General features: G+C 42.7%; 1 protein-coding gene across 2 annotated transcripts; it reads right to left on the bottom strand.

Moving 5' to 3' along the window:
- Positions 1-1488: 1488 nt before the first annotated feature.
- Positions 1489-17575, bottom strand: MRPS31 (mitochondrial ribosomal protein S31). 2 transcript variants are annotated; one of them, XM_083606659.1, is made up of 7 exons: positions 17391-17575; positions 15496-15792; positions 13707-13865; positions 7100-7234; positions 5053-5126; positions 3419-3562; positions 1489-1848 (listed from the first exon to the last, which is right to left on the bottom strand). In XM_083606659.1, the coding sequence occupies exons 1-7, from the start codon at positions 17558-17560 to the stop codon at positions 1589-1591; spliced, it is 1239 nt and encodes a 412-aa protein (XP_083462785.1). In that variant the 5' UTR covers positions 17561-17575; the 3' UTR covers positions 1489-1588. The 2 variants fall into 2 exon arrangements, with proteins under 2 accessions (XP_083462785.1, XP_083462786.1); XM_083606660.1 differs by having other exon boundaries at positions 13707-13862.
- Positions 17576-17653: the final 78 nt, after the last annotated feature.

Genomic DNA, 17653 nt, shown 5'->3' with positions numbered 1-17653 from the left:
CTAGAGTTCTATGAGGATCACAAGGATACAATCCCGATGTATTTCATCTTGCTTTGAAGAAAATGCTGCATTCAGAATTTAAGAGTTAAAAGCAGCTACCAAGGAACATGGCATAGACTGGGTTTTTGGTCAGGTTTTTCCCCCCTGACTCATTTTGTAATAATAACTTCTCTTGCAGGTTGTTGTTCAATTATCGCTAGGTTACTCTTCGTTAAAGTCTGAGCAGAGGAAGCCTACATCAAGCCTAGGAAAATAGATAAATGCTGACATCTTGTGGGAGAGAATACCATGATTCAACCCTTTTCTATTCCCCAATGAAAGGGGAACCTTCAGAAACTGATTCATCAAACAACAGCAAGATGTGGTCAAATTAAAGGAAGCGGTGCTGAGTTAATTCAGGTGCTATCTGGATGTTGTTGTTTTTTTTAAAAAAGAAATAATAGGGGCAGAAGTTGCGTTCACATCCTTCACGATTCAATTCTATCCCCTTATCTTCCTATATACATAAAAACGTAAGGCTATCATCACACAGCCCCATTGGAGGATTTGTAGGGCCACATCTGAGTCCTGGAATTGCATGAAGTCAGGTTGTGGGAGGGGAGCAAAAGAGGTTTTAAATTGGGCTGTTTGACCAACTGTGTTTTAAACAACAGGGATGAAGGGAAACAGAGGAACTGTGAAGGCATATAGGGACTTGGAGTTGTGAGGGGATGGGACATTTTTTGAGGTGTAAAGGGAGGAAGTGAGTTGGTATGGGGGGTTGGCAGAATTGGCAAGCAATGCCAGCAGGGGCAGTAGCCCCTAGTTATTTTATACGGATATACATATGAGTGAGATCACACAGCTCTATTTCTTATATTCATCAGACCCTGGAGCAGCAAATTTTGATCAGAACCAGTTTTTGGCAAGGATGGTTAAATTGGATGAGGGTATTCAAGCCAAAGTTAAATCTAGGTGGTTTCACTAGAGTTTTTCTGGAAACAAAAGGAAAGGAGTTGTTTATGGCTTTCAAGATACACATACCATTCATATCTCACTGGAAGAAGTTTTATTAGTCAGGTTTACGATCTGAATACAAGATGGACCTTTTCTGTGATCCACTTCCATTTCAACTGCATCAAAGATTATGGAGAACAATCTGCAAAAAGAATTACCATATTTTTTGCTCTATAAGACTCACTTTTCCCCTCCTAAAAAGTAAGGGGAAATGTGTGTGCGTCTTATGGAGCGAATGCAGGCTGCGCAGCTATCCCAGAAGCCAGAACAGCAAGAGGGATTGCTGCTTTCACTGCAGCGATCCCTCTTGCTGTTCTGGCTTCTGAGATTCAGAATATTTTTTTCTTGTTTTCCTCCTCCAAAAACTAGGTGCGTCTTGTGGTCTGGTGCGTCTTACACAGCGAAAAATATGGTGCGAAGTGGTTGCCCAATTTTGGTATTGATGAAATGCTGGCCACCATCTTCTCCTTAAATAACAGCCATGACCAGCGGTTTTAATAATATTTTTTATCAGTTCATCTCTTTTCCACATTAGCTTCTGTAACTGTCCAATATGTATTTACATAAACGCATCATTTTCTTTCAGAAGTTTTCACTTCGACTGATTCTCCATTTGAAGCAGGACTTCCTTCCGATGTGCTTCAATTTCCTTCAGCAACTCTTCCTTTTCCTTGAAGTAATTCCGGAACCATGCTATATGTTCTACCTTCTCTTGAACGCTTAAATATGGGTTTTTGGAAAGTCCACAGGTTACAAGTTCCATGAAATGGCGAATTGATTCTTCCTTGGGGAAGTCTTCCAAGTATTTATCCAGAAATATATGCTCATAAAATTCCGCATCATCTTCAAGTCCTAACAAAGTCAACCACAATAAATGTCAGATCACTGCAAAATTAACAGTTAAGCTGTTAGCCAGAGAATGAACACAGAAAAGATTTAGTGGAATTTATCTTCCATATATACCATCCCCTTCCTTGCCACCACCATTTTGTCCCAGAAAATGTTGAAATTGCTAAATATGTATAAAGTGGGATCCAAACTTAGCCATACTTACAGTAAACTCACTGATCAATGGGACTGAGTCATGACTAGCATGAATTCCATTGATTTCAGGGGAGCTACTCCAATCCATTTTATTGAGTCATGTAATTTATTCCAGTCACAGAACTAATTTGCTTCACCAAGAATTAAAGATCCTCTGACCATGTCATGAGATGCCTATGAATTTTGTTTCACTAAATCAATTTAGCAAAACACCAGAATTAGAAAATGCATCACTAAATGGCTTAAAAGCTTAAGTTATCCATATTAATTGATATTCCTGAACTTTAAAAAGCCAGCTTGATGTTTAAGTCTTTTAAAATGCAAAACAGCTTTAAAATTCAGTGTAACAACTGACTGGTTAGGGGGAAGAAAGGCTTTTAAAGTATTTTGAGGCGAACCACTGCTCTGCTGCATTGCTCCTGGTAATTTAAATTTACTATGCTTCTACCAACTATAATAAGATTATGGCCACGCTTGTGACTGAACTGCAAAGTGTATTTATTATTTGATAGGCCAGGCACGTCCAACAGGTAGATTGTGATCTACCGGTAGATCACTGGACATCTGTGGTAGATCACTGGCTCCCCCCAAAGAAGCTCAACAACTTTGGTTCCCCAAAAATAAGCTCAACATTTTTTCCTTGCAGTCCTAAAAAACAGGGCTTTCCTCCTCCCTAAAAAACATTTTGACCTCTTTGACCTCCTGAACCCCCCCAAAACAGTGCTTTCCTTCCTAAAAAAAGCTCAACAACTTTGACTTTTTCACTGCCAGATTTTAACTTTGTGAGTAGATCGCAGCCTCTTGAGAGTTGACCACCCCTGTGATAGGCCATTCCTTGATGTGTGAACTGTGTTCATTTGGAAGTACTGTGTTTTCAGCTCCCTTCAACGAATGGATAGAAGATTTGTACAAACTTGCAACACATGAACCAGTTGCATACAAATGTAGACTTGCCATAGAAAATTTTTATGATATTTGGAATTCATTTTTATAAACACTGCATTAGGTTAAGTTTAGGTTAACTACAATAACCATCATGTAATGTTTATACTGTTTTTGTTTTGTCTTTTTACACAGGTGTTTTTTTTATTCTATTCTTTTCATGTCTTATTTTGCCTTGTACGCTTATAATTTTATACTTCATATTTTTCCATAAAGATTATAAAAACAAAACAAAACCTAGTATGAAACTTCCAAGAGCAATTCCTCACATCTTTGATAAATTAGTATAGTAGAGTCTTCCCCATCCTGGTGCCCTCCACATATTTTGAACTACAACTCCCACCTAAAGCTGATGAAGAATTATAGTCCAAAATTTCTGAAGAAAATGCCAAAGAAAGCAAAACCAAACAAGCCAAGAACTTTTCAAGGCACATACCAGCTTCGTTGTTGATGGGGAATTCCCATAGTTTTCCCTCCTTAGTCCACTGTATCATCTCCTCAAAGCCATTCTGAGGTCCCTGCTGACAGACAGCTTCAATTTCTTTAGCAAGCTCCAGATCCCAAAGTGTTGGTGGTGTCACTGTTTACAAAAGGAAACAAATAAGCCAACAAGCCAACATTTGCCATGCAATTGCTGCTGGCTGGAGATGACAAAAAACAATCAGGATTGCTAACTTTAACAAAACCCAGAAGAGATGCAGTTTCAAAAGTCTGTAATAGCTGCTTCTTTGTGCTGCTGCAATATAAGCCCATTCAGTGCCAGAATTATGAAAACAAACTTATTCTCAGGTCATAATATTAAAAACAAGGAGCTGCCTTTTCAGCACATGGCTTTTTCTCCTCATTTTCCACACAGTTGCCTGTACTTTACTAGCCTCAAGACTGGTTGGATTAACAGAAATCACAATATTTTCAGAATTTGGCATGAAAGAGAATGGGTGTTTGCTTGATATCATTGTTACTATTATATGGAACAGGGGAACAATATAGAAAAAGTTGTCATATGCTTCACTCCCAATGAAAGGTCCCCATTTTCTCTGAATTAGGTCCACAGTATCTAGTTCAACATAAACGTCAAAGGACTTAATTACCTGGAAACAAAATAATGTATCAGGAATTTCATCCTTCTCTCTTCTAAGAAAGTTGGGATACAATTGGGCAGTTCTAGTAATACAGATTTTGTGGATATTGAATTCCACATGTAAGCAACTAAATGTATTCAAAAGTGTGAAAGAGCTTGAGGGAGGTTGATGAGAGGCCCTCAAGAACACCCCCCCCAAAAAACCCCAATCCCATCTAACCCCAGAAACAAACCTTTACAACAACTTAGGATCAAATATCTGGATTCATAATAAATCATCTATTTCTCCCCAATTCAGATTGGAGGAAAAACTAGTATTTAGCACTTCTAGACAAATTTTATACACGTTGTGTTAACTGTGTGCAACTACTATAAGAAAATTGGCAGCTTTCTTTGGCACAATCTAGTAAATAGTAAAAAGTCCATTAAGTTCAATGAGCTCTATTTCTATTATGTACAGCCAGGACGGTGAACAACAGCTAACTAGTGGCCCAGATTCTGAGCTCCCGCACGTCCTATGGACCAGGGTTTGATGAGGGTGAGACCGCCCACCCAACAATCACCTGTCAATCATTATGTCAGGTGACCCAACTTCAAAGGAAAGCATTGCACGCATGCTCTAAGGGTGCTTCCAATTTTTCCTTTGCAGCCAGGAATGTGCAGTGTTGACTGCAAACCCAGCTTTTTGTACCACATAGAAGTGCAGCTTTAAGCTGGCCGCCCAAAACATACCAACGAAATCGCCACAAAGGTTGAGCTGCACACAAAGATTCACACACAATTATTAATTCTCTCCAGCATCAAAATTATTCGTTTTACAGTGAGGCAGCTTTGAGAACCAGATTCCATTAAGAAATTCGTCTTTTCTAAGCTATGGAGACATAGCACACAAGTCACTTCCCTAGGGCAACACTGTATTGCCACAGGTTGAGTTTCGTTATATTAAATTATCTTGTTTGCTTTTTTGTTCCTACCGTTTTTCAACTAACCTGTTTCAAGTGCTTCTTCTGTTTCAGAAGTAGGAGTAAAAATATCAAGTCTTTTCCCTGAAAACAGTCCTTTTCTAGGTAAGAAAATAGGGAGGGAATCTATTAAAATAGCAATAATAGTGTAATAATATTCTGCCTAGGGTTCCACTGGGGATACCATTGTGAATCTGTACTGCACAAACCCAGGTGAGTTTCTAAATGTGATGCCAGAATATGCACTTACTGAACAGCCTGTTTATACTACTTTGTGTTCCTGTTCTTAATGAACAAAACAATCTCCTAGCCCTTATGACTACAAAGATGCACTTGCAAGTACACAGGCAATGAATGATGAAACTTCAAAAAACCAGAGGGCTTTTTGAATAGGAAGATTCCTGTGGTTGAGGGCAGGATTCAACGGTCTGCATTGTTCTGTACTCTCCAAACAAATGCAAGTAAAGTTATTTACCAAGACTACTAACATTTCAAAAGTTGTTTATAAAATCGTTTTTAGGCCAAAACAGTGCTCCACTTCTCAGAGGTAGTGAGCCCAGAACTACATAGGAATTTGTTATTATTTATATTTATTACCTGCCCAGGACCCAGGACAATCCAAAATTCAGCATGAAATAAATTTAAAGCACACTAGTCACAGGAATAGGGTGGGTCCCCAAAACACATGTCTCATGTGTCAAAGGCCAAGTATTCATCATATGGTGGAAGGTACCATATTTTTCGCCCCATAGGGTGCACCGGCCCATAGGGCTCACCTAGTTTTTTTGAGGGAGGGAAATAAAGAAAAAAAAATTATTTCCCCCCCAGGCACGGGGCTGGGGCGGGGGAAGCCGGAGCTTCCCCCGACCCCAGCCCCCAGAACAGGCTGCGATCCGCAAGCCTAGGGAGCCCGGTGGGAAGTCGCGCCGGGCTCCCTAGGGTTGCGGAGAGCTGCGCGAAGCCCGGGGCACGCTCTTCAGCACGCCCCAGGCTTCGGGATGCAGGCAGCTCTGTGCGACCCTTGGGAGACCGGCGCAAAGTCACGCCGGGCTCCCTAAGGTTGCGCAGAGCTTCCTGAAGCCTGGAGAGCCAGAGGGGTCGGTGCACACCGACCCCTCTTGCTCTCCAGGCTTCAGCGAAAGCCTGCATTTGCCCCATAGGATGCACACACATTTCCCCTTCATTTTTGGAGGGGAAAAAGCGCATCCTATAGGGTGAAAAATACGGTATAATGAAGGTGGCAGGTGTACCTCTGTAGGGAGGGAATTTCGACAACAGAGGAGCTGCCACAGAGAATGCCTTCTCCTGGTCAACAACACCTAAACTTCTTAGGGCACAACCGCAGCAAGAATTTTGTTAGCGAAGAATTGGAAAACACAAGAAGTACCAACAGTGGAAGATTGGCAGATGAAGATGATGGACTTTTCGGAGCTAGCCGACCTGACTGGAAGAGTCCGCGACCAGAAGGAGGAGGAGTACCAGAAAGAATGGACGAAATTTAAAGACTATTTAGTTAAAATAACTAAACTGGAAAAGCTTGCAAATATTAGATAGGCTTAGGATTAAAATACGTAAGGATAGGATTTAAGATGTTTAAAGCTAAATTAGAAAGAATGAAAGATGTTAAGTGATCGAGTTAATTTTTTGAGAAAATTGATTTTAGAAAACTGTTAAAAGGATATATAATGAAATTCAACCAAGGGGATTTGAGGAAGTCACTTAATAATGTTACCAAGATTCAAACAGGATGTATGTATGTTTGTTTGTTTAATTTTTTTGGAAAATTAATAAAAATAAATGAAAATAAATAAATAAACTTCTTAGGGCACCGGAACTCCCAAGAAGGCCCCCCTCTGCTGATCTTAACACCCATGGGGGGGTTGTAGGATAGGTCTTTCAGACTAAATGCTCTGAATGTCATCTGATCTCAAACACAGCACAGTCCCTCCTATTCAGCATCTTTCACTGAATGTGCCAACTGGCATTTGACCATCACCGTATAACCCCTTTTGAGTGTAACAAAGATGCTTTCTATCAGGAAGTAGAATATGCCAAGGAAAACTAGGAGAAGTACCTTCTCATTCTACCAGCAAGTGTTCTTTCATGCATAAAACCTCGTCCATCATCATCAAACAGAATTTGATTGGTTGGGCTGGCAGCATCCCTTGCCGGTGGATTTCTCCCAATCTTCATGTTTGCAACGATGTTGCTGAAATTAAGATCAGTGTCTGTTAAGTAACATGCTCACTACAGCCCAGCAATACTCTTTTCACATTATCTACCTTCCTGTGATATTCGGTTACGTTAAAAAACCCACACACACCCCGTATCTCCCACCTGTTTAACAAAATAATTCTCAGTTTACAATATAATTAGGTAAAGGTAAAGGGACCCCTGACCATTAGGTCCAGTTGTGGCCAACTTTGGGGTTGCGGCGCTCATCTCGCTTTATTGGCCGAGGGAGCCGGCGTACAGCTTCCAGGTCATGTGGCCAGCAAGACTAAGCCGCTTCTGGCGAACCAGAGCAGCACACGGAAACGCCGTTTACCTTCCCACCAGAGCGGTACCTATTTATCCACTTGCACTTTGACGTGCTTTCGAACTGCTAGGTTGGCAGGAGCAGGGACCAAGCAACGGGAGCTCACCCTGTTGCGGGGATTCGAACCGCCAACCTTCTGATCAGCAAGTCCTAGTCTCTGTGGTTTAACCCACAGCGCCACCTGCATCCCTACAATATAATTAGCCTGCAGTAAAATGCTTAAGGTTACCATCGACACCCCTGAACCAATCACCCATAGCAGCAATGTCATGGGGTGCTCCACCCCCTAAAAATCTTACTAGAACTAGAACATGGATTTCCTCCACATGTCAACTGAGACATATAGCTGTTACAAGGGCATGACTTCTACAACGTTTGGACTGCTATAGAGAAAACCTTGCTCTTCCCCCCATGTTATTTTGTTTTCTAACAACAGATCTGAAAAGGTGGAGAAGGAAGAGAGCATTCGTGGGAAGAATTTGTTTCCTAGATATGCAGATTGCAGACTTTGAAGGGCATTGTAGGTCAGTAAGAGCGTATTAGGAAGAATTCAGCGTAGGGCTATGACAACCACAAACATTTAAGCTTGCCAGACAGAACAATACCCCCTTTCCTCCAACTGTGTCTTGTTCTGGAGATTCTCCCCAAACCCCAGAACCAAGGAGTGGCATAGGGAGGGGGGAGGAGAGGGGGAAAGCCTTATTGCACTAGCAAAAGCCCTTGCTAGCAGAACTTGTTAATTTAATCTTGTACACTGAATTGAGCATAGATACCAACAGATAATCAGTGCAGCTATGCATGATTTTAGATGAAAGTTTCCTTTTATTCACTGTTATCCACTGTAAAGTCCTTTGGCTACATACAATAAAACTGACTCTCTCACCAGTTCAGCTACATCAACACAGTTTGACTATACACATACTTCCCAACTTCTGAGAAGAATTAAGAGCTTTACATCAGTCAAGACTTCCTACTCGTGAAGGAAGCAGCACACAGAACACTTTGAAACAGCCAATTCTCGAGTATAGAAAGGGATCTAGGCTATATGTGATGGCATAGCTAGTCCTAAGCACTAGTCAACACATTCTCAAGGGTCATAAAAGTAAAACTGCAGGAGTCACAAGCAGGCAGTGCCTCAGGCTTAGGCTCCACCTGGCTGGCTGGTAAGACCTGTAAATTACTTCCCCTCCAGGTGAAGCAGTTCAGGTAGTTCACAGGCCCCTCATCACCCAATTGTTTCCAGTCAACAACAGCTTGCTGACTGCAATGGCAGCAGAGAGGTGAACCACATTTGCCACTATCACCACCATATCAAAACCTTGCTAAAACACTGGCTCCCAGTACATTTCCGAGCACAATTCAAAGTGTTGGTGCTGACCTTTAAAGCCCTAAACGGCCTCGCTCCAGTATACCTGAAGGAGCGTCTCCACCTCCATCGTTCTGCCCGGACACTGAGGTCCAGCGCCGAGGGCCTTCTGGCAGTTCCCTCGCTGCGAGAAGCCAAGTTACAGGGAACCAGGCAGAGGGCCTTCTCGGTAGTGGCACCCGCCCTGTGGAACACCCTCCCACCAGATGTCAGAGAGAAAAATAACTACCAAACTTTTAGAAGACATCTGAAGGCAACCCTGTTTAGGGAAGCTTTTAAAGTTTAATAGGTTATTGTATTTTAGTGTTTTGTTGGAAGCCGCCCAGAGTGGCTGGGGAAACCCAGCCAGATGGGCGGGGTATAAATAATAAATTATTATTATTATTATTATTATTATTATTATTATTATTATTATTATTGCTATGAGCTCTGCGACACGATCTGTGAGTTTCAGTGCGATATTCTGTTGCTCCTGCTCAAGCCATTTACTTTCTCATCTCACAATGGTAAAATGGGTTTCTGTGTATAGATGTGCTAGAGGAGTGATCAAGGGGGGGGGGGAATAGGAAGCTCTGCACTTCCTTAATTGTTACACAAAAATATGGGTGTCTGTGTAAAACATCCTACTAGCTCCCTCAGAACACATGTCTTCTCTGGTAGCAGACAGTAGCACACAAATGCAAGGCAGGATCAAGAATGAAGGGGAGATTTAATTGTGACGGCTGACAAAAGTAAGCAGAAAAGGACTGAAAAATGCCTCCTCAGTGGCCACCAAGGTAGAGAGAAGTGGGTTTGGAGGCAGGGTTTCCTTTGGCGTGTGGTTGCTAAACCTCACATTGCATCTCTTCCGTGGGTATTTTGAGGGTAAAGGGGAGACCCTCCCTTCTCCTCCATAGGGAGTGTGGGAGGCAGAAGGGCAATGAGGCCTGCTAATGTAAGGGCCAAACCTTCAACAGACAAGGAGTAATTGCCTCTTAACACACAGTTCAGACAACTGCAAGTGAGACCGTAGCAAAAGTGTCAAGATCACAATGATCCAAGATGGTTTATGATGATCAAGAGCTGTCTAGAACATTGGCCAGGATATGACAAGTATACAGGATTTAAATAAATACTTGGGCAAAGAGAATGGGTTGAGGCACAATAATTATTTTATCTCTGACAGTAAGCAGATGGCAAACAACCATCACTCTAAACATATATACACAAATAGACTCTGATTTGAAGATATTTGACTTAAAACAAAAATGTTATTGGAAATTATTTAGAAAGAATACTTCTCCGGAAGTATCAGATTTGAATATCTAGATGGCAGCAAAAGCCAGGACAGCACAGCATGATGTCTGAATGTTTTCCTTACTCAACAATGAAATGAAATTCAATCATTTCATTAGATTTTGACTGTGGAAAAAAACAAGAGTGCTAGACTCTGCTCTTGTTGTTGTCATCACTTGTGGTCAGTGTGATGACCAAATCAGAAAAAAAAATCACAGTTAAGTTGACCTGGCAAGGGTGGTACAGTTTGCTTCCTTCATCATCTTTCTTGGCAGTCATAGTAACAAGAAGAGCAAACTCCTTTGAAAGAAACTCTTCTTTCCTCCAAGCAAAATGTTACTGCCTTGCAACATGCCTCCCTTTCTGTGGACAGACTAAACCTCTGAGCTGGAAGTCAACAAGATACATATTACATGGACAAGGCCCAGATTTCTTGCTTGTAGGGGGTGGGGTGGGGTGGGATTCATCAGATCTTTAAATCTGTCAGACTGGATCGTAAAGATCATAAATTTCTTGGAATAATAACTATCACCTTTAATGTGAAGGCTGGGACATTCAGGATGTCTCCTAAATTCTAGATTTTGTTTGTAATGAAGCTCAACCCTTTGATGTTTTTGTAAAATGATGCCATAATTTCCACTCACTGAGAGAAACCTCATTCCTCCTCAGAATTCTGCACTGTTGTTATTTCCATTTAGCAAACATTCAGTGCTTCCTGTTCTGCAAAACAAACTGATGGATGAAGACTCTGTAAAGCAGTGACACCCACTGGTAACACATGCTACTACAAACGGAGAACAGCTTAGCTATGATTTACTGACAGAAAGCTCCCTTTCCAAATGGTTTTTTTGTTTGCTTTTTGTCCCAGCACTTTCCCTGGGTAAACCTGCATTTTACCACTGAAACAGAGCAAATGGCAAAACCTATTGCCGTTTGCCCTGATTCAGCAGTAAAACATGGGTTTTCCTAAGGAAAGTGCAGGCCAAGGACAAAAACCAAACCAAACCGCTCAGACCATAGCTGTCAACCGTCCCTTATTTGGCGGGAAAGTCCCTTATCCCTGTGCCGTGTCCCGCTGCTGTCCCTTATTGATGATGTCCCTTAAATTTCCTGGGTTTCAAAGGAAGCAGCTCCTCTTCCTCCCTGCCTGCCGGGCAGGGAGGAGGGAGGCTCCAACTGTGTTGCTTGGCTGCGTTGCTCACCCAATAAGGAGTCTAAGAACGACTGGGGGGTGGTGCTTGCATGCCTTGTGCCGATCAAATCGGCCGCGTTGCCTGAGGACTCGCCTTTGCTCAGTGCTTCCCAGGGGAGAGGTGACGCTGGTTTTCCTTGCTGCATCCCCTTTGCTGGGTTGCTGCGCTGTGGGAACCACCGCTTGAGGCTTCGTTTGGCTGCTGGCTGGGCTTTCTGCCTTTGGCTTGGGTGGGCTCAGAAGTTGAACATACCTGTGCTTGGAAAATCCCTTATTTTGGCTGCTGATCCCTTATTTTCAAATCTGTAAGTTGACAGCTATGGCTCAGACACAGGGCTTTTAAGTGTGGACCTGTGCCTGCGAAGTGTGGCACAAAAGGAAGTTCTGAATGAGCCCATAATTAAGAAGGTACAGCAGTGATCCCCTTATTTATATCTGAAAAGGTAACTAGCCCTTATGAAAGAGGGTTGTGCAATAGACCTAACCTACTTGGTACTTAAAAAAGGGATTGGTGGGTATTAACACAGCCACTGTTTTATTTGATAGGGAACTATAATGGAGAAGTGCCAAAAGATTTTGCTAACAGGCAAATATTTAAGTTGGATAAGAGCAACCAGTAGTGCCCAGTAACAAAACCTTTTCTATGCATCATTCTTATTACTGACAGTTAGGAGGGAAATAAGAGAATTTTAATAAAATATGGGGATGTCATTGAGTTAGGAAACACTGCTATTATATCTTCCAAAGGCATAGCTTAAAAATTATGTTAGCCTTTTAGGTGCCACAAGGCACTGTTGTTCTTACTGCGAATATATAGTATCTGAACAGGAGATTAAAGGTAAAGGTAAAGGGACCCCTGACCATTAGGTCCAGTCGCGGATAACTCTGGGGTTGCGGCGCTCATCTCGCTTTATTGGTCGAGGGAGCCGGCGTACAGCTTCTGGGTCATGTGGCCAGCATGACTAAGCCGCTTCTGGCGAACCAGAGCAGCGCACGGAAACGTCGTTTACCTTCCCGCCGGAGCAGTACCTATTTATCTACTTGCACTTTGATGTGTTTTCAAACTGCTGTTGGCAGGAGCAGAGACCGAGCAACAGGAGCTCACCCCGTCACAGGGATTCGAATCGCCAACCTTTAGAGCAGCAAGCCCTAGGCTCTGGAGATTAGGCACTATTAAAGGGATTATATCAAACTGGAAAAATAGAAATGGAATAAAATTTCATAGCACAAGTGTGGTCCCCATGAGTATAGAGATAACATGGAGTCAGGAGGAAAGAGATCTTGTAGGAGTTGCTTATAACTAAGGGCTGTAAATCACGATTGTGATATGGCAGTTCACAAACATCATGCTTGCGACAGTTACTCTTAAGACAGGAAGCAGCCATGGTTTTGAAATACTGACAAAGCTACTCCATAAATTTGTGTTTAAATGTTGCTTCTCTTGAATAGGTAAAACAAAAAATAAGATGTTTATTGTGTATTCAAAGCGTTAGGGACAAAGGTGGCGCTGTAGTCTAAACCACTGAGCCTCTTGGGCTTGCCGATTGTAAGGTAAGCAGTTCAAATCTGTGTGACGGAATGAGCTCCTGTTGCTTTGTCCCAGCTCCTGCCAACCTAGCAGTTTGAAAGCATACCAGCGCAAGTAAATAAATAGGTACTGCTGTGGCGGGAAGGTAAACAGCATTTCTGTGCACTCTGGGACTCATCATGGTATACCGTTGTGGCAGAAACGATTTAGTCATGCTGGCCACATAACCCAGAAAAGCTGTCAGTGGACAAACGCAGACTCCCTCGGCCTGAAAGCGAGATTAGCGCCACACCCCATAGTCAAATTTGACTGGACTTAACCATCCAGGGGTTCTTTACCTTAACCTATTCAAAGCATCATAATAAAACCAAAAATTTCTATGTATAAAGCCACTTATAGTCCTTCATCTCCAAAAGCAGGGTGCACATTTTAAAGCAAAACAAAGCAAATACAGTGGTACCTCGGGTTATATACGCTTCAGGTTACATACGCTTCAGGTTACAGACTCCGCTAACCCAGAAATAGAGCTTCAGGTTAAGAACTTTGCTTCAGGATGAGAACAGAAATCGTGCTCTGGTGGCGCGGCAGCAGCAGGAGGCACCATTAGCTAAAGTGGTGCTTCAGTTTAAGAACAGTTTCAGGTTAAGAACAGACCTCCGGAATGAATTAAGTACTTAACCCGAGGTACCACTGTATCAGCAACCTCCTTCACTTTGTTTTTTGACCAACAGTGTGACAAATATCACAATATACTATTGGGAACAACATATAGTTTGCAAACCTTATGTCAGTTACTTCTTCGCTTTTACGTGCGTCAGTGACTTCCTTCTGCTTTTTCAGTAGTTGAACCAATTCTGAAACTGTCCTTTTCCTGTCAAAAGGGAGGGACGATGCAACAGCAGAGGCAGCTGCCACCAGCTCTGGATTGAGTGTTTCACTGCTGGAATAACAAAAACAACAACAATTATTTATTTATGTATGTATGTATGTATGTATGTATGTATGTATGTATTTATGTATTTATTTATACCCCACCCATTTGGCTGGGTTTCCCCAGCTACTCTGGGCAGCTCCCAACAGATTAAAAACAGAATAAAACATCAAATATTAAAAGCTTCCCTAAACAGGGCTGCCTTCAGATGTCTTCTAAAAGTCAGATAGTTGTTTATTTCCTTGACATCTGATGGGAGGGCGTTCCACCGAGAAGGCCCTCTGTCTGGTTCCCTGTAACCTCACATCTCGTAGTGAGGGAACCGCCAGAAGGCCCTCGGAGCTGGACCTCAGTGTCCGAGCTGAACGATGGGGGTGGAGACGCTCCTTCAGGTATACTGGGCCAAAACAGATTAAAAGAACAGGTGCTATTTTTTCTTTGCTTTGTTTCACACGTTGTATTCATATGAAAATAGACACAGTTAGACAAGCTACTGTGTAATTACTACATGTTTTCTAATACTGCCTATTTTTATACGGCTAATAAAGTAGAAGAAAGCCTGTTTTGTGGACTCAAGTTTGTAACTACCTGCTAAAATATCAACATGATCCCCCTAGGCTAGAGAACCTGCAACCTTCCAGTTATTGCTGACTGCAACATCCAGCATCCCTGACTATTGGCTATGATGGCTGTGGTTGATGGATGTTGAGAATACAACAACAGAAGAGCTTAACTGGGATAGCTCCTTTCTGCACTGCTGAGGTAATGTGGGAGAAGCCCACTCTTAGGCTTTTTCACACACCAGCATTGCCAATATCTAGGAGGATAGTAAGCCGGTAAGATACAATCTAAAACAAATCCCTTATGAATACACAGTGGAAGTGAGGAACAGGTTTAAGGATTTAGATTTGCTGGACAGAGTGCCTGAAGAACTATGGATGGAGGCTCGCAACATTATACAGGAGGCAGCAATGAAAACCATCCCAATGAAAAGGAAATGCAAGAAAGCAAAGTGGCTGTCCAACGAGGCCTTACAAATAGCGGGGGAGAGGAGGCAAGGAAAATGCGAGGGAGAAAGTGAAAGATACAGGAAATCGAATGCAGATTTCCAAAAAATAGCAAGGAGAGACAAGAAGGCTTTCTTAAAGGAGCAATGCAAAGAAATAGAGGAAAACAACAGAATGGGAAGAACCAGAGATCTGTTCAAGAAAATTGGAGATATGAAAGGAACATTTCGTACAAAGATTACCATAATAAAGGACAAAAGTGGTAAGGACCTAACAGAAGCAGAAGACATCAAGAAGACGAAGAGTCGGACACGACTAAACGACTAAACAACAACAACAAAGGAGGATAGTTCATAATGTATTATCTAGGACCAACAAAGAAGCCACTTTCTACAGGAAAACCAAAAAAGGGGCATAAATGGGAGGTCCCTCCTCTCAGCCTTTTACAAAAGTGGTTCACTCTGTCTGAAAGGGACAGAACTCGTGACTCTTGTTGCCCTTTTATCAAGCATTCCATATTTTTCTCTAAGAGTTGATAACATTCTTAGCTACACCTCCCAATGAATGTACTTTCCAAAATCCATGCTTACTTATGGACAAAGAGAATGAGACACACACATCCAGAGATTTACCTCTTAGCTTTGTCTTCTGTGGCTTTCTGGAACATGCTACTTGTACTCTCCATATTTTCTGGCAAGTTCGTTGTTTGATCCTTAACCTTCTGGGCTTTCAACATCTGGAACTTCTTCTTTGTACTGATTTCTACTTTCATTTCACTAATGATATTTAGCAAATTCTTCTTTGTGGTTGCTTGCTGTTTCTTCCCCTGGTTTGGTGAAGTCTCTGTATCTTTGATATTGACTGGAGGAGTAGGGTCATCTTCTTTGGTACACAAAACAGGGCTGGTGCCTAAGTACTTGTGCGTCTTACTAAAATGATATGGAAAGTGGGGGTTATTATTATTATTATTACTCATTTCTATACCACTTTATATTTTTAATCTGAAAGGGGTTGACAACCTAAATTAAAATATTGAATAAAACAACAGGGAATAAAACATTACTGAAGAAAGTCAAATATAAAGCAACACAATTAACACGAAATTAAAATATTTTATCTTGAATATTTCAAAATAAATCATTACAAAGCGGGTCAACAGCAGAACGCACATTTAAAACAGCATAATTAACAGGCAAATAAAATATTGGCCACTCAGAAATTCTGTTGTACAACCTAATTCCCATGGCAAATGGTAGCACCACGTACAACAAGACTGCAGTGCTTGAGGCCCAGATTGAACCAATCCAACACATTAGTAGTGGAAGGCAGTGCAAGACCTTCTCCACTAGTAGTAGAAGAGGAGGAGTTTGGATTTGATATCCCGCATTATCACTACCTGAAGGAGTACTGTACAGCGTTTCCCAAACTTGGATCTCCAGCTGTAGCTGGACTACAAATCCCACAATCACTATCTGGCAGTACCAGGGATGATGGGAACTGTAGTCCAAAGCAGATGGAGACCCGAGTTTGGGAAACACTGCCCTTGTACAACAACAACATTATTATTATTATTATTATTATTAGGACGCGGGTGGAGCTGTGGGTTAAACCACAGAGCCTCGGACTTGCCGATCAGGAGGTCGGTGGTTCAAATCCCCGCGACAGGGTGAGCTCCTGTTCCTGCCAACCTAGCAGTTCGAAAGCACGTCAAAGTGCAAGTAGATAAATAGGTACCGCTCCGGAGGGAAGGTAAATGGCGTTTCCGTGCGCTGCTCTGTTTCGCCAGAAGCGGCTTAGTCATGCTGGCCACATGACCCAGAAGCTGTACGCCGGCTCCCTCGACCAATAAAGCAAGATGAGCGCCGCAACCCCAGAGTCGGTCACGACTGGACCTAATGGTCAGGGGTCCCTTTACCTAACTCTCTGAAGGCCAGCACACATTTTACAGTGGTGGGCATGTTTGCTGCATTTCCCTCACCAAAAGCATGAAGCTGGGGGAGACATGTATTTGAATACTTGTACAGTGGTACCTCGGGTTAAGTACTTAATTCGTTCCGGAGGTCCGTTCTTAACCTGAAACTGTTCTTAACCTGAGACACCACTTTAGCTAATGGGGCCTCCCGCTGCTGCCGCGCAATTTCTGTTCTCATCCTGAAGCAAAGTTCTTAACCTGAGGTACTATTTCTGGGTTAGCGGAGTCTGTAACCTAAAGCATATGTAACCCGAGGTACCACTGTACTTGTATAGTATTATTAACAACAACAACAACATTATTATTACTTTATTAATTATTATTATTATTATTATTATTATTAATAATAATACCCTGCCCACCTGGCTGGGCGGCTTCCAGCAAAATATTAAAATACAATATTAAAAGCTTCCCTAAACAGGGTTTTCCTCCCTTCTCCCATTTCTGTGCGCTGCCCACCCCCGAGGGTCAGGAGACCCTGCACATATCCTGAGGGAGAAATCTGGGTGTCCTTGGGAAAGGAGGGCCGAGTCTTCCCACCCGCCGCAGCCGTACCTGCCCCAAGGCCCGGCCCTCTGCAGCCGGGCCCCCGGGCGAAGGCCAGCACAGAAGCTCCCGGGAAGGAGGACGCTCCTCCGCCACATCGTTCCCCAGAGCAACGAGGAGGCCGAGGGAGCAGCCCGCTCCCCCACCACTTCCGGTCCGCTCCCGTTAACCGTCCGCATCCTAAGGCACTTCCGGTGTAAAGCGTCGCCACGCTCTCATCCGTCCGGCCAGAACGCGCAAGCGCAGGTGTTTGGTTCCGTCGCTTAAATGAG

Source organism: Podarcis filfolensis (genome assembly GCF_964270895.1).
Source record: "Podarcis filfolensis genome assembly, chromosome: 3".
Lineage (NCBI taxonomy): Eukaryota > Metazoa > Chordata > Lepidosauria > Squamata > Lacertidae > Podarcis > Podarcis filfolensis.
Note: the sequence above shows the minus strand (reverse complement) of the source record. Positions and strands in the feature narration are given on the sequence as shown.